At 41.5% G+C, this 22,155-nt stretch overlaps 1 protein-coding gene across 5 annotated transcripts in view; it reads left to right on the forward strand.

Moving 5' to 3' along the window:
• ENOPH1 (enolase-phosphatase 1) overlaps window positions 1–20,692 on the forward strand; it is a 42,105-nt gene extending 21,413 nt beyond the window's left edge. For all 5 annotated transcript variants that reach the window (XM_077882697.1, XM_077882701.1, XM_077882698.1 and 2 more), the window contains 4 exons: window positions 7,330–7,532; window positions 10,311–10,443; window positions 13,949–14,072; window positions 19,562–20,692. In XM_077882697.1, coding sequence (XP_077738823.1) covers window positions 7,330–7,532; window positions 10,311–10,443; window positions 13,949–14,072; window positions 19,562–19,701 — 600 coding nt within the window. In that variant the 3' untranslated portion in view covers window positions 19,702–20,692. The remainder of the gene's footprint in view (window positions 1–7,329; window positions 7,533–10,310; window positions 10,444–13,948; window positions 14,073–19,561) is intronic.
• The last annotated feature ends 1,463 nt before the right edge of the window (window positions 20,693–22,155 follow it).

Genomic DNA, 22,155 nt, shown 5'->3' on the forward strand with positions numbered 1-22,155 from the left:
ATCACTGCATTTGTATCTTTGGGGTAAATACCCAGTAGTGCAATTGCTGAGTTGTAGGGTAGCTCATTTTCAATTTTTTCAGAAACCTCCATACTGTTTTCCACAGTGACTACACCAGCTTGTGATCCCAACAACATGAATGAGGGTTCCCCTTTCTCTGTATCCTCACCAACATCTGTCGTTTCCTGACTTCTTCATTTTCACCATTCTGATTGGTTGAGGTGGTATCTCATGGTACTTTCTTTTTACGATTTTATTTATTTATTCATGAGAGACACAGAGAGAGAGGCAGAGACATAGGCAGAGGGAGAAGCAGGCTCCTTGTGGGGAGCTTGATGTGGGACTTGGTCCTAGGACCCAGGGATCATGACCTGAGCCAAAGGCAGACGCTCAACCATTGAGCTACCCAAGTGCCCCACTCACTGTACTTTTGATTTGTATTTCCCTGATGCTAAGTGATATTCAGCACTTTTTTTATGTGTCTGTTGGCCATTTCTGTGTCTTTTTTGGAGAAATGTCTGTTCATGTCTTCTGCCCATTTCTTGATTGGATTATTTGTTCTTTTGGTGTTGAATTTGATAAGTTCTTTATAGATCTTGGATATTAGCCCTCTATCTGATATGTCATTTGCAAATGTCTTCTCCCATTCTGTTGGTTTTTTGGTTTTGTCGACTGTTTCTGTACAAAAAGCTTTTTAGCTTGATGAGTTCCTAATAGTTCATTTTTGCCTTTGTTTCTGTTGCCTTTGGAGACATACCTAGCAAGAAGTTGATGCAGCCGAGGTCAGAGAGGTTGCGTTCTGTGTTCTCCTCTAGGATTTTGATGGATTCCTGTCTCATGTTTAGGTCTTTCTTCCCATTTTGAGTCTGTTTTTTGTGTATGGTGTGAGGAAACGGTCCAGTTTCATTCTTCTGTATGTAGCTGTCCAGTTTTCCCAGCCGTATTTGTTGGAGAGACTTTTTTCCATTGGATATTCTTTCCTGCTTTGTCAAAGATGAGTTGACCATAGAGTCGGGGGGTCCATTTCTGGGTTCCCTGTTCTGTTCTATTGATCTATGTGTCTATTTTTGTGCCAGTACCATGATGTCTTGATTACAGCTTTGTAATAGAGTTTGAAGTCCGGAATTGTGATGCCACCAGTTTTGGTTTTCTTTTTTAACAATCTTGGCTTTTAGTGGTCTTCTCTGGTTCCATACAAATTTTAGGATTATTTGTTCCAATTCTGTGAAAAATGTATGCTATTTTGATAAGGATTGCATTGAATGTATAGATTGCTCTAGGTAGCATAGACATTTTAACAATAATTGTCCTTCCAAACCAATGAGCATGGAACGTTTTTCTATTCCTTTGTATCTTCCTCAATTTCTTTCAGGGGTTTTGTAGTTTTCTGAGTACAGATCCTTTGCCTCTTTGGTTAGGCTTATTCCTACGTATCTTACGGTTTTGGGTGCAATTGTAAATGGGATTGATTTCTTAATTTCCCTTTCTCCTGTCTCATTGTTAGTATATAGAAACACAACTGATTTCTGTGCATTGATTTTATATCCTGCCACTTTACTGAATTCCTGTATGAGTTCTAACAGTTTTGGGGTGGAGTCTTTAGTGAGTGTCATGTCATCTGCAGAAAGTGAGTTTGACTTCTTTGCTGACTCAGATGTCTTTTATTTCTTTTTGTTGTCTGATTGCTGAGGCTAGGACTTCTAATACCATGTTGAGCAGCAGTGATGATAGTGGACATTCCTGTCATATTCCTGATCTTAGGGGTAAGGCCTCAGTTTTTCCCCATTGAGAATGATATTTGTTGTGGGCTTTTTGTAGATGCCTTTCATGATATTGAGGTATGTTCCCTCTCTCCTTACACTGAAGAGTTTTAATCAAGAACGAATGCTGTACTTTGTTAAATGCTTTTTTCTGCCTCTATTGAAAGGATTATATAGTTCTTGTTTTGTTAATGTAGCATATCACGTTGACTGATTTGTGGATGTTGAACCATCCTTGCAGCCCAGGAATAAACCCACTTGGTTGTGGTGAATAATCCTTTTAATGTACTGTTGGATCCTGTTGGCTGGTATTTAAGTGAGAATTTTTGCATCCATGTTCATCAGGGATATTGGTCTGTAATTCTCCTTTTTGGTGGGGGTCTTTGTCTGGTTTGGGGATCAAAGTAATGCTGTCTTCATAGAAAGAGTTTGGAAGTTTTCCTTCCATTTCTGTTTTTTGAAACAACTTCAGATATTAATTCTTCTTTAAATGTTTGGTAGAGGGATGCTTGCATAGCTTAGCAGTTGAGTGTCTGCCTTCAGCTCAGTGTGTGATCCCAGGTTTGGGGATCAAGTCCCGCATTGGGCTCCCTGTTAGGAGCCTGCTTCTCCCTCTATGTCTCTGCCTCTCTCTCTGTGTGTCTCTCATGAATAAAAAAATAAATGTTGGGATCCCTGGGTGGCTCAGCCGTTTAGCACCTGCCTTTGGCCCAGGGCACGATCCTGGAGTCCCGGGATCGAGTCTCACGTCGGGCTCCCGGCATGGAGCCTGCTTCTCCCTCCTTCTGTGTCTCTGCCTCTCTCTCTCTGTCTCTCTCTATGTCTATCATGAATAAATAAATAAAATCTTAAAAAAAATAAATGGTAGAATTTTGTTGGGAAGCCATCTGACCCTGGATTCTTGTTTGTTGGGAGGTTTTTGATGACTGCTTCAATTTTCGGACTGGTTATGGGTCTGTTCAGATCTTCTGTTTCTTCCTGTTTCGGTTTTGGTGGTTTATATGTCTCTAGGAATGTATCCATTTTTTTCCAGATTGCCCAATTTGTTGTCATATAGTTGCTCATAATATGTTCTTATAATTGTTTGTATTTCTTTGATGTTGGTTGTGCTCTCTCCTCTTTTTCCTTCCTTCCTTCCTTCCTTCCTTCCTTCCTTCCTTCCTTCCTTCCTTCCTTTCTTTTTAGGATTTTATTTATTCATGAGGGACACAGAGAGAGAGAGTTAGAGACACAGGCAGAGGGAGAAGCAGGCTCCATGCAGGGAGCCTGACATGGGACTCGATCCCGGGTCTCCAGGATCACACCCCGGGCCAAAGGCAGCGCCAAACCTGCTGGGCCACTGGGGCTGCCCCAATTGTTAGATCTCCTTGTTGGATAGACTGTTTAATTATGATGTAGTATCCTTCCTCATCTCTTATTACTGTCTTTGGTTTATTTATTTATTTATTTTTTTAAGAGATTTTATTTATTTATTCATGAGAGACACACAGAGAGAGGCAGAGATACAGGCAGAGGGAAAAGCAGGCTCCATGCAGGGAGCCCGATATGGGACTCAATCCCAGGACTCTAGGATCACGCCCTGAGCCGAAGGCAGATGCTTTAACCACTGACCCACCCAGGCATCCCCAGTCTTTGGTTTAAAATCTAATTTGTTTAAAATCTAAAAGCCACCCCAGCTTTCTTTTGACGTCCATTAGCATGACAAGTGGTTCTCTACCCCCTCACTTTCAATCTGGAGGCATCTTTGGGTCTAATGTGAGTCTCTTGCAGACAGCATATCAATCTGATACCATATGTCTTTTGATTGGGGCATTTAGTGCATTTACATTTAGAGTAACTATTGAAAGATAACAAATTTAGTGCCACTGTATTACTTTTTTTTTTTTTTTTTTTTTTTAATTTACTTATGATAGTCACAGAGAGAGAGAGAGAGAGAGGCAGAGACACAGGCAGAGGGAGAAGCAGGCTCCATGCACCGGGAGCCTGATATGGGATTCGATCCCGGGTCTCCAGGATCGCGCCCTGGGCCAAAGGCAGGCGCCAAACCGCTGCGCCACCCAGGGATCCCACACTGTATTACTTATTAAAGTCACTGTTTCTGTATATTATCTCTACTTTTCTGGTGTATGTAACTTTTGGGCTCCCTCTTTGTTTGAAGGATCCCTTTTATTATTATTATTATTTAAAGATTTTATTTATTTATTCATGAGAGACACACAGAAGAGAGGCAGAGACACAAGCAGAGGGAGAAGCAGGCTCCAGGCAGGAAACCCGATGTGGGACTCGATCCCAGGACTCCAGGATCACACCCTGGGCTGAAGGCAGGTGCTAAACTACTGAGCCACCCAAGGGATTCCTGAAGGATCCCTTTTAATATTTCTTGTAAGGCTGTTTGGTGATCATAAATTCTTTTCTTTCTGTTTGTACTGGAAGCTTTTTATCTCTTCTCCTGTTTTGAAAGACATCATAGCTGCATAAAGTATTCTTGGATGTGTATTTTTTTCATTTAGTACCCTGAATATATCATGCCAGTCCATTCTGGCCTTCGAGGTCTCTATGGGTAGGTCTGCTGCCAGTCTAATATTTCTACCCTTTTAGGTTACAGATCTCTTATTCCCAGGCTACTTTCGGGATTTTCTTTGTTTCTGAGATTTGTAACTATTTGCACTATTATATGTTGGAGTATTGACCTATTTTTATTGGTTTTATTGGTGGTTCTCTGTGCTATCTGGACTTGAATGCCTCTTTCCTTCCGCAGGTTAGGAATGTTCTCTGCTATAATTTGCTCCAATATACCTTCTGCTCCTCTCTCTCTTTCCTCTTCCTCTGGGACCCCAGTTATTCTAATACTGTTTTGCTTTATGGTATCAATTTTCTCTCGAATTCTCCCCTCGTGATTCAGTGGTTATTTATCTATTACTCAGCTTCTTTATTCTCTATCATTTTGTCTTCTATATCACTAATTTGCTCTTCTGCCTTATTTATCCTAGCAATTAGAGCCTCCATTTTTTTATTGCATCTTAATAATGGCCTTTTTTATTTCAACTTGATTGGATTTTAGTTCTTTTATTTCTCCAGAAAGGAATTCTCAAGTGTCTTCTTTACTTTTTTTCAAGCTCAGCTAGTATCTTTATAATAGTTATTCTGAATTCTAGTTTCAACATCTTACTTATGTCCATACTGGCTAGGTCTCTGGCAATCAGTACTTCCTCTTTTCTCTTTTTTTGAGATGAGTTTTTCTGTCTTGTCATTCTGTCCAGAGAAGAATAGATGAATGACAGAACAAAATACTAAAATGGAAAGGACTCCAGGGAAATATACATTAAACCAATCAGAAGAGACCTGAAACCAAAAAATAAAAAAAAGAGAGCGAGAATATAATCAGACAGTTGAACAGAATAGAGCAACATACTGTATCCTGTGTATTTTGGTCTTTTTGTTAGAAAACTAGATCCCAAAATTGTAACAAAAGAAAAACATATATGTACAAAAAAAATAAAATACAATGAATGGATAGACTATAAAATGAAACTGTAAAAATGAAAATTAAGAGACAAAAATAAAGGAATATAAATTAAATACATTGAAGAAAAAAAATAAATACATTGAAGGGTTAGAATATAACTGTAAAGATGAAAATTAAAAAAGACTAACAAAATGGGGAAAAAAAAGTCGATATGAAATGACAGGTGAAGAGAACAGAGCCATATACTAGATTCTCGGTGTATTTTGGTCTGTTAGAAAAAACTGCATCCCAAAATTGTAAAGAAGGAAAAACTTTTATGTATATACAAAAATAAAATTAAATACAGTGAAAAGATAAATGTAACTGTAAAGATGAAAATTAAAAAAGATTTTTTTAAAAAGTTGATAAAAATAAGTTGGTTGAAAAAAGAAAGAAGAAAAAAAATACTGAAAAACTAAAGAATCATGGAGAAAAAAAACATTAATTCTGTATACTATTTTCCCCTAGTGCTGGAGTTTTGCAATTCTGTGTGATTGGTAAACTTGGTCTTGGCCAGACGTTCTTACTGATCTTCTGGGGGAGGGGCCTGTTGCACTGATTCTCAGGTGTCTGCCCCATGTGAAACTGCGCTTGACAGGGGCCAGGCTCTGTAATCTGCTTCAGATTGCTCTACAGTGCCTTTGGTTCCCTGAAGGCTCTCCACCCCACTTTAGAGGATGTGAGTGAAAATGGCGGCCTCCCATTCTCCAGCCCCAGAGCTGAAAGCTCGCACCCCCCACCCCTCAATTCACCCTCTAGGAAAAGGAATCAGTTGCCCCTGTCTGCGTGTTCCCCGTCCACCTTCCTTGCTCACCTCGCCTGTGACTGAGCGTTTCTGTCTCAGGGATGCGCAACCCCCTTTCAGGTGTCCAAACTCTGGCATGCTGCTGTGCTGCTCCTCCCAGAGAAGGAAGGGAAGGGTTTTAAGGTTCTGCCACTTGCCTGGGCCCTTGCTCTGGGAGCAGTTGCGCCAACCCTGCTGTGGTTTGATGTTTATGGAGACCTGGAGTTGAGGGCCCACTCCTGGGCTCGCTGATTGCAGCTGGCTTCCCTGGTCCAATGCCTGGGAACTCTGCGATGCCACACTCAGGCGCCCTCCCTCCCCCTCTCCCCCCTTCCCAGCCCCCCTGTGATCCCGAGGATCCTGAAGCCACACTGTCCCACCTAGGATTTTGCTCCGCTTGGCACCTGAGCACCTTTCTGGCAGGGACATCCCTCACCCCGACTGCTCTGTCACTTTTCAGTGCCAGCTGCCGGAGTCTTTTCCACCTGCAGTTAATCTTCCCATATATCGCCTCGGATTCACTTCTCCACACCTCTTACCTTGCCGAAAGTGGTCTCTTTTCTATGTGTAGAGTTGCAGCTATTCTTTCCTTAGAACTCTGGTTGAGTTTGCAGGTGTTCAGAATGATTTAATAGCTATCTAGTTGAATTCTTGGGACCAGACGAAACTAAGATCTACTCCTCTGCCATCTTTGGCATAAACTGATTTGACATTTTCTTTGTTTATTCCTCAGTTCATTATAGGACAGAGAAAATGACCAGATTTAATTAAAGTCCTGGTTTGTTGATCCTAGTAAGTGAATCGACACACTGGGTCTTACTATATCATTTTATCATTGTATGCTGTCTCTTCTCATGTACAACATGCCTATTTATTTATTTTAACTTATTTATGATAGTCACACAGAGAGAGATGAGAGAGAGACAGAGACACAGGCAGAGGGAGAAGCAGGCTCCATGCACCGGGAGCCCGACGGGGGACTCGATCCCGGGTCACCAGGATTGCGCCCTGGGCCAAAGGCAGGCGCCAAACCGCTGCGCCACCCAGGGATCCCTGCCTCTCCATTTAAATTTCAGCTATAACAATATAGGAAAAGCAAAGTAATTTATTAATTATAAGTCACTTTCTTTTAGGAAGCATTCATATCAGCCCCCCAAAATGTAAGTAACAGGGCTAGATGTTAATGATAGTTGGAGAAAGTTGATCGGCTGGGTTTTCAGATCTTAAGTGATCTTTATAAAAAACAAGTAAACAAATTTCGTGTTGTTTGTGACTTAAAGGCTGAAGAGGATTCCCACCTGGATGGGGCTGTTCCCATCCCTGCCGCATCTGGGAATGGAGCAGATGACCTGCCGCAGATGATCCAGGCTGTGGTGGATAATGTGTGCTGGCAGATGTCTTTGGACCGAAAGACCACAGCACTGAAACAGCTGCAGGGCCACATGTGGAGGGCAGCATTCGCAGCTGGACGCATGAAAGCAGAGTATGTAGCTGCTCAAGTAACTCTAAACATTCCACCAGCCCTGAAACCAAATACATTTTTCCACTGGCTCGCTCTCTCCAATGTTGTTTGTGTGATTAGTAAAATAGATAAAATCAACATTCTTTTTATTTTAATAAGCAGGTGTTTGTTTTTTTTTTTTCAAAGCCAGGATAAAGCGTTCCACCCAGCTAAGCTCCCCAGAGCAGCGTGCCTGGCTTTGTGGGGTGGATGAGGACTTTTAGCCCGGTTTAAAACAGCTACCTAGAAAATGGCGACTTCTTTGAGCTTGGTCATATTTGATCTTTTTTTTTTTTTAAGATTTTATTTATTTATTCATAGAGATGCAGAGAGAGAGAGAGAGAGAGAGAGAGAGGCAGAGACACAGGCAGAGGGAGAAGCAGGCTCCATGTGGGGAGCCCGACATGGGACTCGATCCAGGGTCTCCAGATCACGCCCTGGGCTGCAGGCGGCGCTAAACCGCTGCGCCACCGGGGCTGCCCATATTTGATCTTTAATAGCCAAGTGACAGCACTGTTCAGCTGTTTCTCAGAACTGTCAGATTACCTGCTTTCTGCTCTGCTGCAGAAGTAAGAATGCTTTGAAATTATTTACGTGTCCTTTTAGGGTTACTCAAAATGTCAGGGGTATCACTGTCCTGTGCTGTTACAGCAACTTCCACAGACCCTCTGACTCTTGGTTGTGGTGTTCCTGGGAGCCCTCCTGTTGAAGGAAACTCATGGGTCCTGTATTGCTAAGGAATTTTTTTTGTTAAGATTTTATTTTTAAGTGGTCTCTACACCTAACATGGGGGTCAAATTTACAACCCTGAGATTAAAAGTTGTATCCTCTACTGACTGAGCCAGTCAGGTGCCCTGCTAAGAATTTTTGTTTTTAAAGATTTTATTTATTTATTCATGAGAGACACAGAGAGAGAGAGAGAGAGAGAGAGACAGGCAGAGGGAGAAGCAGGCTCCATGCAGGGAGCCTGATGTGGGACTCGATCCCGGGTCTCCAGGATCATGCCCTGGGCTGAAGGGGGTGCTAAACCGCTGAGCCACCTAGGCTGCCCGGAAATTCTTTTTTTTTTTTTTTTTTTGCCCAGAAATTCTTTTTTTTTTTTTTTTTAAACTTTTTATTTTTTTTTTATTTTTTTTTTTTAATTTATTTATGATAGTCACAGAGAGAGAGAGAGGTAGAGACATAGGCAGAGGGAGAAGCAGGCTCCATGCACCGGGAGCCCGATGTGGGATTCGATCCCGGGTCTCCAGGATCGCGCCCTGGGCCAAAGGCAGGCGCCAAACCGCTGCGCCACACAGGGATCCCTCAGAAATTCTTAATAAGACAGTGCCACTAAGTATTTTAAGCCATTGCCTGATGTACACCCTAAGATTCAAGACTACTTTTAGTTGCTGCATTTCTTTTCCTGTCAAATGAGATGCCATTCCTTTATGTACTTTACAAGGGGCTTCCTTTTTAATATATATACATATATATATTTTTTAAGATTTTATTTATTTATTAGAGAGAGATTGCGAGGGATGCGCATGTACGAGCAGGGGGAGGGGCAAAGGGAGAGGGATAAGCCGACACCCTGCTGAACACAGAGCCTGACTCTGCAGGGCTCCATCCCAGGACTGGGTGACCTGAACTTACTGAGCTACCCACACGCCCTAGGGGGCTTCCACTTTTTAAAGGCTGCATTAGGATTTCAGGATAGGCCAGTCATCTGGTAATATCTGCTAGTTTACTTTGTAAAACACAAAAGGGTGGAGGCAAGAGAGGATGTTCGGACTAGTCAGTCCTTCCTTCTCTCAGACTTTCCTTAATCACAAAACCAGGGACTTCTAAGCCCTGCATTGGAACAAAAAAATCTGCACAGTTCAACGTGGAAGAATCCTGTCTGTGATTGCAGAAAACGCACAGAGTAACCCACAGGTGTATGTGCTGGTTTCAAACTAGTTGATTTCTTTCCTTCAATTAGTGGAATATATTAAGCTATTTTAGCCAGTAGGAGACTTTGCTGACATTTTCCAGTTCATCTGTTAAAGATGACTGGTTCCACATTCCAAGTTCCTTGTGCTTCTCTTTTCACCTGTTTTGCGACAGTTTCACCACCAAATATGGAAGACCCTGTAGAACTGGGAAGCAGGCCTTAGTGTCAGGAGTCAGAAAAGCTAGACCCTGTTTGCTGGTAAGCTAATGCGAGATGACATAGTGTTCTAATAGATTTGTTATGTCATTTATTTCTGTATTGTAAAATTTTAGGTTTTCTTGGTTCTCAAGAAATGTAGTTCCATTTTCTAGCTAATCAAACATTAATAGCTTTGAACCCTCAAATGGTTTTCTTTTCATTGTCTGTGAGGAAATCTTTTTAAAGGTATTTCCATGCTTTCTGAAGGCACACCAGACATAATTTAACCTCTTATCATGAATTACATGGAAAATTATATAATTGCTACTTTTTTTTTTCTAGTGGGAATTTCAATAACCACTTATTTCATCTCTTATTTGTGACCCACTCTTTACTGTCATGAGTGTGGCTGCCTGTCAAAAACTGTTCTCCCCTCCACCTAAATTGTTGCTTCTAATCTGCGGGGATCCTGGAACTCCAGTGATGATAAGCTTGTTCGATAGGCAGCAGTTTGCAGTCTCTTGGAGGTGCTTCCCATGGTCACCCTTTGGGCACAAATAAAAGAACCCTGTTAGAACTATTTTGACTGGTTCTCACCTGGCTAGATAACGTGTTCCTGCATTTGAACTTGGTGGTCTTTCCTCTAGGTTCTTTGAAGATGTAGTTCCAGCAGTCAGGAAATGGAGAGAGGCTGGAATGAAGGTGTATATCTATTCTTCAGGGAGTGTAGAGGCCCAGAAGCTATTATTTGGGCATTCTACGGAAGGAGATCTTCTTGAGGTAGGTCACCTGATTACTTTGTTTTTCTGACGCTATCAAAGCATGAAATAATGAATCTTAAAGGGATATCCTACAGTTATAAGCCAAATCAACATTCAGATCATTGCATTTATGTATGCTAAGGAGGTGGTAAAGAGAAATAAATAAACTAGGGAATACATTGAAGGAGAAGGGTAAAATGTTTAGTTTTGGCATTGGCGGTTCTTAAGCCGTTGTGAATAATGATCACCTGGGGAGTGTGTTAAAAGTATAGCTCCCTGGGTCTTGCTTCCTAGCAAAGCTGCATTGGCAGGTCTGGGAATGGCAGGAGGAGGGGCAGGGTCAGGAATATATATGTGTGTGTCTATGTAAATGTAATATATGTACATATAGATATATGTAATACAGCTAATAAGATATGAACTGGCTTATAAATCAGCTGTCTTGCCAGCATTAGAAAATTGTCAACTCAGATGAACTAGTGGCCCACTTCTTTTGGTTGTTTAAAGTAGCAGGTTAGCAGTACAGTAGTGGCACATACTCCATCCAAACATGCACACATAAACTTCTTTAATGAAGCTGAGTACAGGGTAGATTCATTTGTTTCTGAGATTTTGGAGAGAGAACAAATTTTATTTTAGTGGAAACCTCACTCTTCTACAAGAGCACTGGGGGCGGTTATTAAATGGTGATACGTTAAGGCCACCTGTTAATCTTATAGATGAAAAAATTCCTGCTAGTTCCTCTGTCCCACCATTGTGGCGCCCTTTGGAGGATGGGGCAGGCACTGCAAAAAGGGAAGGCATTTAGGACTTGAAGAAATGCCAACCAAATACAGGCACAACTAAGTGATGTACAGTAGGTCACTCAGGCAGCTATCTTTTAAATAAATATTTATTGAACTTCTGCCATGTACAGAGAACACTTTGGCTTTGGAGATTGTCATATTCTCATTTTAGTATTTTCCTGTGTTTTATCTTAGCTTAAATCAAATTTTAAATCAGGAATAAAACCCTTTAACTATTGGTGTACAAATATTTGTATCTCCTCTGAATACAGATGTAAACACTTTTTTGTTCTCTCTAATGGAACAGACAATAAGGTGATAGATTATACAATAATAACTACTGAATTCAATGATAAAAATGTACTGAGAGGCAGACTTGAGAAAGAAAGAATATATAAAACCAATCTTAACTTTTTAAAAGTTAAATCTATAATATTAATGTTACCATAATTTGTTTTTGAGTTATCTTTAGGCTTGTTTTTGGTTTGTGAAAGTTCTGAAAATATTCAAAAGATCACATCGTAATAGCTGATTCTAAAAATGGACTTATTTTAATTAATGTTGAGTAAATAAGCAAGTTACATATTTGATCCCAGTTATTTCTAAAACAGCAAGGTTATATACTAGCTCTTGAGTAGAATTTCAAAATGTTTTCATTAAAAAATGAAAGTTTCAAAAAACAAAAACAAAATAAGAATAAATAAAAAAATGAAAGTTTCAGGGGTTAGGGAACAGTGTAACTGGGCAGTGGACATTAAGGAGGACACTAGATGTAATGAGCACTGGGAATTATGTAAGACTAATGAATCACTGGCCTCTACCTCTGAAACCAATTATATATTATATGTTAATTAATTGAATTTAAATAAAATACTTTTATTTTTTTAAGATTTTTTTATTTTTAAAGATTTTATTTATTTATACATGATAGACACAGACAGAGAGGCAGAGACACAAGCAGAGAGAGAAGCAGGCTCCATGCAGGGAGCCTGATGTGGGACTTGATCCCAGGACTGCAGGATCACTCCATGGGTCAAAGGCAGGCACTTAACTGCTGAGCCACCCGGCATCTCTTTTTTTAAGATTTTATTTATTTATTCATGAGAGACACACAGAGAGAGAGAGAGGCAGAGACACAGGCAGTGGGAGAAGCAGGCTCCATGCAGGGAGCCCGATGTGGGACTCGATCCTTGGACTCCAGGATCATGCCCCGGGGCTGAAGGCAGGCACTAAACTGCTGAGCCACCCAGGGACCCTAAATTTTTTTTTTTTAATGAAAGTTTCGGGGCAGCCCAGGTGGCTCAGCGGTTTAGCGCCACCTTTAGCCCAGGCCGTGATCCTGGAGACCCAGGATCGAGTCCCACATCCCGGCTCCCTGCATGGAGCCTGCTTCTCTCTCTGCCTATGTCCCTGCCTCTCTCTGTGTGTGTCTCATGAATAAATAAAAAAAAAAAAAATATTTAAAAGTTTTGGGACGCCTGGATGGCTCAGCAGTTGAGCGTCTGCCTTGGGCTCAGGACATGATCCCAGGATCCAGGATTTAGTCCACATCAGGCTCCTAGCAGGGAGCCTGCTTCTCCCACTGCCTGTGTCTGCCTCTCTCTCTCTCCCTGTGTCTCTCATGAATAAATAAATAAAACCCTTAAAAATAATAATAATTAAATTAAAGTTTCTTGAAAGTTAAGCAGCTTATTAATGAGGCAGGTTAGAGAAATCTCATTCTGGGATCAAAAGGACAATGTTTAGGACCTGTCTTTAGGAGTGAAACCCAGTCCAATAAGTAGTTTGAATGCAAATAGGGTTTTAAGAATAAAAAGCAGGATATGTATATTTTAAAAGATTTTGTTTTTTTATAGATTTTTTTTTTAAGATTTATTTATTCATTCATTCAGAGAGAGCGAAGAGAGAGGCAGAGACCCAGGCGGAGGGAGAAGCAGACTCCATGCAGGGACCCCGATGTGGGACTCGATCCTGGGTCTTCAGGATCACACCCCAGGCTGCAGGTGGCGCTAAACCACTATGCCACCGGGGCTGCCCTTTTTATAGAGTTTTAAATTTATTTATTCATGAGAGACCCACAGAGAGAGAGAGAGAGAGACAGAGACACAGGCAGAGGGAGAAGCAGGCCCCATTCAGGGAGCCCGATGTGGGACTCAATCCTGGGACTCCAGAATCACGTCCTGGGCTGAAGGCAGGCACTAAACCCCTGAGCCACCCAGGCTGCCCTAAAAGATTTTGAATATAAAATTAATGCTAGGGGATCCCTGGGTGGCACAGCGGTTTAGCGCCTGCCTTTGGCCCAGGGCGTGATCCTGGAGACCCGGGATCGAATCCCACGTTAGGCTCCCGGTGCATGGAGCCTGCTTCTCCCTCTGCCTATGTCTCTGCTTCTCTCTCTCTCTCTGTGTGTGTGACTATCATAAATAAATAAATAAAAAAAAATTAAAAAAAAACAAAAAACAAATAAAATTAATGCTAATCACAGAAAAAACGAAGTAAACTGTAACATGATTTTATATACATTGAATTGGTAGTTTTCTTCCAAATGTTTATTTCTATAAAATCTTTATTTTGTGTAGCTTGCATCGTTATCTATTAAGTACACTTTCAGGGATTATTTATTGAGGGGATGAAATCACTATATGATTGTCAAGTATTTTCAGAGCAAATGGAGGAGAGGCAAAGAGGTTGGGTGGCAAGGGTATTTATAACATCAGTCTTTTCTTTCCCTGTGTGCAGCTTGTTGATGGTCACTTTGATACCAAGATTGGACACAAAGTGGAGAGTGAGAGTTACCGAAAGATTGCAAACAGCATTGGGTGCTCAACCAACAACATCTTGTTTCTGACAGACGTTACTCTAGGTGAGTAATTTGACTTCCTATATTGGATATTCCAGGGCAGGTAGGTGATACTCCTGGGACTGCAGACGCATGACCTCTGTAAAGAAAGTTTGTGTGGACCTTTGAAAAATGAAACAGGTTTATAAAAAGAAGCCATGAGTCAGCTGATTCAGGTTTCTCTCCTTTTACCTATCGTTGGGGGTTGTGCGTGGGGGAGTGGCCCTGGAAAGACTAGATCTTCTCACTGTAACTCTTATCTGTGCTTCCCTACCCATCCTTCTGTACACACACATACACACACACACGGATGAAATTATAAAATAACAAAGGACAGTTTAAGGGGTGTCACTGTGGGAAGGAGCATGCAGGCAACAAAGGAGGGTAGGTGCATGGTTGGCTAGGGACATAAAGTTATAGTGGACCAATCGTATGTATTTAACAGTGAGATGAGCTAAAAAAGCACAAAAGAAACAAAAAACTGTAGGGGAGGAGAACTCTAAATGATCAGAGCACTTTTGCCTCATTTTTCCAGTTTCTGAGCACTGCTGCACAGTGAGTGGGAGCCTCTTCTCCACCTTCCTTCAGGTGATCTCAGTCCCTGGGCACCACTCATGCTCTGAACCTCTTGCCTTGTCATGCAGGGTGTACCTATTTAAAGACAGACATCTTTTTTTTTTTTTTTTTTTTTTTTTACCTAGAATGGCTGTCTTTATTACATATGGTACATTAGCAGATGCATTATTAAAGATTGAGCGCACATAACAGCACATACTGTACTGTGTTGGTAATTTAAGTGATTTCAAGAATACTTTTGACCAAATGTAAAACTCACAGTCCAGCTCCTACGTAAGAATGTTGACCCTCTAGAGAATGATAGCAGGAAACTATCGCGAATGAGGAAAGAAGCAGCAGCAGATGAAGAGGTGGTTGGCGCTGGCGGAAAGTTGGGCTCTGTTTTTTCTCTGACAGCCTCTACTTGGGAAGGCTTTCCCACACACCTACCTGGCTCTGGCTTTGGGTGGCATGCCCATTGTCCTTAGAGTTTGTGCATCTCCTGGGGGCGCCTGCTTTTGGTGTGTTTATAATTGCATGTGTATTTGAGGGCAGTTCTTTATATTACTGTTTCTTCTGCTCACCTTCTTCATCTTCTGCATACCTCAGAGCAGGACTTCGTGTATTGTGCTGCTGCCCTGACTTACTATGTCTGGGCTGGTAGACTGCGGAAGGGCATTAGGGAAGGAGGCGGAGGGCTGGATGTTCTCTTGCCTGGTTGGCTCCACTGACTCCTGGGCCCGTTGGAGCCTGTAGGCCATATCCCTCTCTCTGGTCCTTCCTATCTTGTCAGGGAACTAGAGTCACCCCCAACCACTGGGACTTTCAGATATAGGGCCCAAAGGCATATCCAAGCTGCTGACAAAGATCTTACCAGAAGTAATGTGTATGAATTGTATTCTTTCTCTGCTGCTGATCTTTGGGCTCTTGGTCTGTTATGTTAGGCAAGAGTTTCAGGTATATAAGCAAGTACTGATTTGTTAAGTTGTTTTAAAAAAAATCTTAACCGGCACAGATCATATAATGCCTTCAAAAAGTGTAATAATGTTTTCTAGAGAAAGAAAGACTTACCTGACATACAGTAGATATCCAGTAATTGTTAACGTCTTTGTTAAATTTCAGGCCACGGTGAATGTAGACTGAAATTTCTGATCCAGGTAGATGGTGCCAAATCACAGCCATTTGTTATCTTGAGTTTTGAAAACTCAGCAGATTGTATGTCTTACATGTCCTGGCTTGGGTCAGTTTCAAAGTCCAAGGGTTTCTACAAACTGTGGTCTTGGTTTTCTACATTCCAGAAAGCTTGATACATTTGCTTTCTGACTGCACCGAAGGAGAGGAACAGATAGACAGTTGCACGGACACACTACTTCAAGGTAGCCAGGCCACAGAAGTTTCTGTGAGGAAGGATAATTTGAAGACCTTTCACTTAGTTTTGTTCCTTATGGAAAGGAGATAGACCTCGCTCTGCTGAGATTAGCTGCTTTAATTTTAATCTGTGAATTACTTTTGTGTCATCATTCATATGAGAGGGGCTGTTGGAGATGCAAATCCGTGGTTTGCCCTCTCTGTGATTTCCTAGCACTTTGGATGATAAATTTCTGCAGGCTTAGAGTCACAGAACGGTTTTGTGGCTGGAGCTCCCCATGTACTTAGCCTGTCCCGAGTGTTCTGGGATCAAATGTGTTGTGATGCCCAGATCTTCGCACCATTCCTCACTTTTTGGTTACTTTTAATAATTACAGTCTCTGCTCTAGTAAGATCACCGACAGGTTCTTTATATTGTTGTCTTTAACCACGCTTTCTTTTTCTAGTAACACAGCACATCTATAATTTTATGTCTTCCTCTTTTCACTTGAGCCACTTCCTTGGGCTCTAGTCCCAGAAACTATTCTTAACTTTTGTGAATAGAGATAATCCCCAGATGGGCCTCAAAACAAACTTGGCTTTTTCCAAGGTCTCTGCATGGAGGTTTGTCTTGCGCCTCGTCTTCTGCCAGCTGTACACCCATCTAGGTGGCAGGGCCAGAACTGGGCTCATGGGTAGCTAGGCTGGGGCCAGGCGGCTGGCTGCGTGCTACGTTCTTCCCTATTATTTCTGATCCTGAGTTTTTGATACCACATGCCCAGACTGCTTTGCCAAGGCAGAATGGAAGACTAAGTTGAGATCCCAAATAACATCCAAGTATGAAGAGAGACCTGAAAGACTTCATGCTCTTGGAGGAAAGGAAGGAGGTCCAGGATTTTAAGTCAATATTATGCCAACAGGGCAAATAGATGCTTAGAAGCAACACTTGCCTGCTGGTTATCTGGGGTTGAATGTGGCAGAGCCACTAGGCAGTGTCCAGTCCATGTGGATTGTGATGGCTCAACTTGGTTGGGATCCAAGGTTGCTAGTTAGGAGGAAAGCTGTGCCTGAGGCAGTCAGGCTGGGAGCTAGGGATGAATGGAAGGTGCCTGCAGAGTTTGCCTGGAGGATGGGGTTTCCACAGGAACAGGGGATTGTTTGGCCTGGGAAGGTGACAGCTCTTTCACAGGAAGAGCAGAAGCTACATACACACTTGGGTGGTGGAAAAGACTGCTGCCCCTTTAACTCCCTCTGGGAACTCACTTCTCTCAGCACTGCTGCTCTTTAACCCATTCGGATGCTGTGACTATTTTCCAAAGGTTAGGAAGCCACGGAGGTTTATTACACCAAGTCTAAACTCCATAGAAAGTGTTTCAGAGTCTTTGCAGTTTTGCTCTGTTCACATATGCCCCCTTGACCCATGTCCTGTCTCCCACTCTCACTCGCTCCATTCTTCCAATATTTATACATGTATTTTGTGTCTGCCCAGAATGCCTCCTCTCTTGCCATTTTTTTTCCCCTTGAAACTTCTAGTCAAGACTTACCTTCTGTGCTGAGAAGTCATGTGTCAAATTGCAGATCCTAATTCAGTAGTTCCATGTTGGAGAGTTGAGATTCTGCATTTTTTAAAATAAGATTTTATTTATTCGGGGGTGGTGGTGGTGGAGGGAGAGAGAGAATCTCAAGCAGACTCCCGAGTGCAGAATTTGATGTGAGGTACAGTCCCACAACCCTGAGATCGTGACCCGAGCTGAAATCAAGGGTCAAATACTTAACCTACTGAACCACTCAGGTACCCCAGAGGTTCTGCATTTCCGACAAGCTTGTAGGTGATTCCCCTGCTACAGGTCCATAGGTCGTATTTGGAATAGTATTGTTCTAGAGCAGGAGCTGGCAAGCTTGTTCTGTAAAGGGCCAGATAGTGTATTTTAGGCTTTGCAGGCCCTCCAGTCTCTGTCACAACTCTAACTCTGTCCTGGCAGTGGAGAAGCAGCCACAGACAATATACAAATGAATGGGCATGGCTGTATTCTAATAAAACTTTATTTACAAAAGCACATGGCAGGTCATAATTTGCTCACCCTTATTCTAGAGCACAGACATTAAGTCAGGTTGACACTTTAAAACTTTGGCTCAACCACTCACCAGCTCGCTCACCTTCCATTTCTATAGAATGGGGATAGTAATACTAACTACCTCAAGGTTGTTGTGAAGATCTAAATGAGAATGAAGGCTCCACGAAGGCAGGAACTTTGGTTTTATATGTCTATTCCTAGAATAAGTAATACCTGGCACATAGTAGATGCTAAAGTAATATGAGGTATTAGCTGTTATTTTTCACATGGAAGCAGAATGGGGAGAAGACTGTAACCCAAGGCATATTAGAGATACCCCTGCTATCCCTAGCTTCCCTAGTTTAATTTTACTAGTCTTATTTTTCCTTTACCCACCATGCAGTTACTGATCTTTTTTTTTTTTTTTAAGATTTTACTTATTTATTCATGAGCGACACAGAGGAGAGAGAGAGAGAGAGAGAGGCAGAGACACACAGAGAGAGAGACACAGGCAGAGGGAGAAGCAGGCTCCATGCAGCCTCATGTGGGACTCCATCCGGGTCTCCAGGATCACACCCTGGGCTGCAGGTGGTGCTAAACTGCTGTGCCCCTGGGGCTGCCCTGCAGTCATTGATCTTAAGGCTCTCAAAGTCTAATGAGAAGAGAGACAACAGGTAATAATGTGTCAATTCATATAGTTGTGACAGAGCTAAATACAAAGTGTTAAAGGAGCACATAGGATGCTGTAATACACATGGCAGTAGTTCTGGAAGATATTTGAGCTGAATTTTGAAGAGTAGGGATTTGCCAGGCAAAAAAGATGGACACTCTTCGCCAGGGGAGTATGACGTATTTGGGCTCCTGATGTGACAGCAGGAATTTTGGCCTGGTTCGATCATGGGCTTCCATTTGTCCCATCTCTCCGTAACTGATATCATTACTGACCGCCTGACTTTTTAGGAAACACTCAGTTTTCTGTGGGATTGATAGGAGAGAATGGAGGAGGGTTGTGGACAGAACTGACTCTTCTGCATTCATAAGTACTCAATAAATGCTCAGAAGTCTTAGATATGCTATACACTCTACACTAGGAGGGAAGTCCAGACCATTCTGGTCTGTCAGGTACAGTTAATGTATTTGAAAAAATTTTTTATTATGGGGGCACCTGGGTGACTCAGTGGTTGAGCATCTGCCTTTGGCTCAGGTCATGAACTCGGGATCCTGTGATTGAGTCCCACATCAGTCTCCCTGCAGGGAGCCTGCTTCTCTCTCTGCCTATGTTCTGCCTCTCTCTCTCTCTCTCTCTCCTCTGTGTCTCTCATGAATAAATAAATAAAATCTTAAAAAATTTTTTTCATAATGGAAGAATTATGCTTCCATTAAGAATAATGTGGTCAGACCCCCCCCCCCTCCCCTCAATGTGCCCATCTTCTAGCTTCAGCAATGATCCAGTTGGGGCTAAATGGGTTTCTACTTACCCACATCCCCCGGATTACTTTGAAGCAAATCTCAGACATCACATTTTGATGTATCTGACACATACTTTGATTTTCATAGAGGCCAGTGCTGCCGAGGAAGCAGACGTGCATGTCGCTGTGGTGGTGAGACCTGGCAATGCAGGGCTGACGGATGATGAGAAGACTTACTACAGCCTCATCACATCCTTCAGCGAGCTGTACCTGCCCTCCTCAAGCTAGAGCAGGCGCTGGAAGGAAGACCAGCCTATCCTCGCAGAGTTCTCTCTATAGTCTAGTTTTATTCTAATGGTGAAAGTAACTTACTTTAAAATATATATATATATACACACACACAGGTATGCAAGTGTATATATCGGTGTGTTTCAGTTGCCTTTCACAGGCACACAAGTGAAAAAAAAAATCTCTGTTCAGTGAAAAGGAAACTTATTTAAAGATACTTTCTACATAGAAATTGATTGAAACCATGACTCTAACCCTTACTGAGGGCAAAACAAAGCTGATAGAAGAATTACTTCAATTCAGGTCACACGTGTTAGGTTTATCAAGTTGTGTACCAAAATGGAAAGGTAGGTTTGAGAAGTTACTCAGAAGCCTTGTTATTTTAAAAACTGGAAGTATATCACAGACTTATTCCTAATAATTCATTCTCCTTTTAAATTATGAGTTAGAAGATTGTGACAGCTGAATTTCAAAATCTTAGCCTCCCGGTGTACAATAGACAAAGCTATTTGTTTCTGTTCCAAAAGAGAGCAAAATTGGGAAAAGAAATTCATTTGAGTCTTGATGAAGCAAGTACCTATTACTAAAGAAACTTGCTAATAATCATCATGGCACCCCTAGCAAGCGGTGGTTGCCTTACCAATGAAAATGGTGCATTGATATAACAACTAAAATAGGAATGTGATTCTTAATGTTTAATGGAATAGTCCTAATCCTGCCAGTTGTTACCATTATAGATTTTATAGTTGCCTTTCTAACTACTTTTTAGCACAGTTTGAGAATATATGTTGCTATTTACTATTGAAAAACAAAAGATTTACTGAAATCCTTCCATAAGATCCTTCTAGAAGAGCCCTAATAATGTAATATTTTCCTCTGAAATGGATGCAAAGAGTGTAAATTTTATAACAGCATTATTTATCCTGGTTCAATCCTAATGGAATGTTATGTCAGTTTTACATTGTGCTTAATAAAAACTTTTTCTTCCTCACTCAGTTTTACATAGGTTCCTGAACCATACCACCTATTGTCATTAGCAAAAGACAAACTGAAGAGAGATTGAGAAAATAAGAACTTTAGTTTTGCCTTAATCTTGTGTGAGTGTGTGTGTGTTTTAATACAATGCCAGTAGAAAATCATTGACATAGAGTTATATATGCATATATGACCTCTCTATATATGCATATAGAGTGGTTATTAGTTCACTTGGATAGGAAGCATTCATGTTATGAGTGGGATTTCTTAGATTTTTGAGAATCTTACATTTGAGATATATAGTGTTTGAAGGAGGCAATTAATTTTCTTAATTAATCAAGAAAAGCTGTAATGAACCTTGAAGGAATAATTTTGGGGATGCTTTGAGTATGAAGAAGTATTGCAGATTAGAGAGGACAGAGAATATAGAAGAGTTTATGTTGATAATTTTTATCTTTAGTAAGTAAAAAATCTGAGGATTATGAAAATATAGAAGGATAGTAATAGTAAAAAGGAAATGAGTTAAGTAAATCTTAGAAACGGTAGTAATTTATAAATCATAAAGCTATAAATGGCAATAAAGGAATGAATTTCCTATAGTTTTCTTTGAAAAAACTCATGGGAAGATGATAGAAGAGGTGTTCTTTTTTTAAAAGATTTATTTATTCAGGGGCATCCCTGGGTGGCTCAGTGGTTTAGTGCCTGCCTTTGGCCCAGGGTATGATCCTGGAGTCCCGGGATCAAGTTCCATATCGGGCTGTCTGCATGGACCTGCTTCTCTCTCTGTCTGTGTCTTTACTTTCTCTCTGAAAGTGTCTCTCATGAATAAATAAATAAAATCTTAAAAAAAATAAAGATTTATTTATTCATGAGAGACAGAGAGAGAGGCAAAGACATAGGCAGAGGGAGAAGCAGGTTCCCCACAGGGAGCCCCATGCAGGACTTGATCCTGGACCCCGGGATCACTCCCTGAGCCTAAGGCAGATGCTCAACCAACCACTGAGCCACCCAGGCATCCCAGAAGAGGTGTCTCTTGATGCCAGTAAAGGAATAATTGGAAAAATAAGGAAGCAATGAGAGAAAATTATGCAGCAGAGCCTAGATTAAAAGGAATTAGGGGTGGCTGGGTGGCTCAGTCAATTAAGTGTCCGACTCTTGATTTCCACTCAGATCATGATCTCACTGAAGGTTATGAGTCTCATGGTGGGCTCTGTGCTGGGCATGGAGCCTACTTAACAAAAAAAAAAAAAAAAAAAAAAGAAAAGAAAGAAAAATTAAAGGAAAAGGAGGGTATTCAGTGTGTAGCCAATAGAGAATTGAGATGGAAGTGCTGTAGACTGTTTGGGCTGCTCTGACTAAATCCCAGAGACCTGGGTGGCTTATAAACAACAAAATTTTATGTCTCACAGTTCTGGAGGCTGGAAAGTCTGAGGTCATGGTGCTGGCAAATTCACTGTCTGGTGAGAGCCCATTTCCTTA

Source organism: Canis aureus, chromosome 33 (genome assembly GCF_053574225.1).
Source record: "Canis aureus isolate CA01 chromosome 33, VMU_Caureus_v.1.0, whole genome shotgun sequence".
NCBI classification, from domain to species: domain Eukaryota; kingdom Metazoa; phylum Chordata; class Mammalia; order Carnivora; family Canidae; genus Canis; species Canis aureus.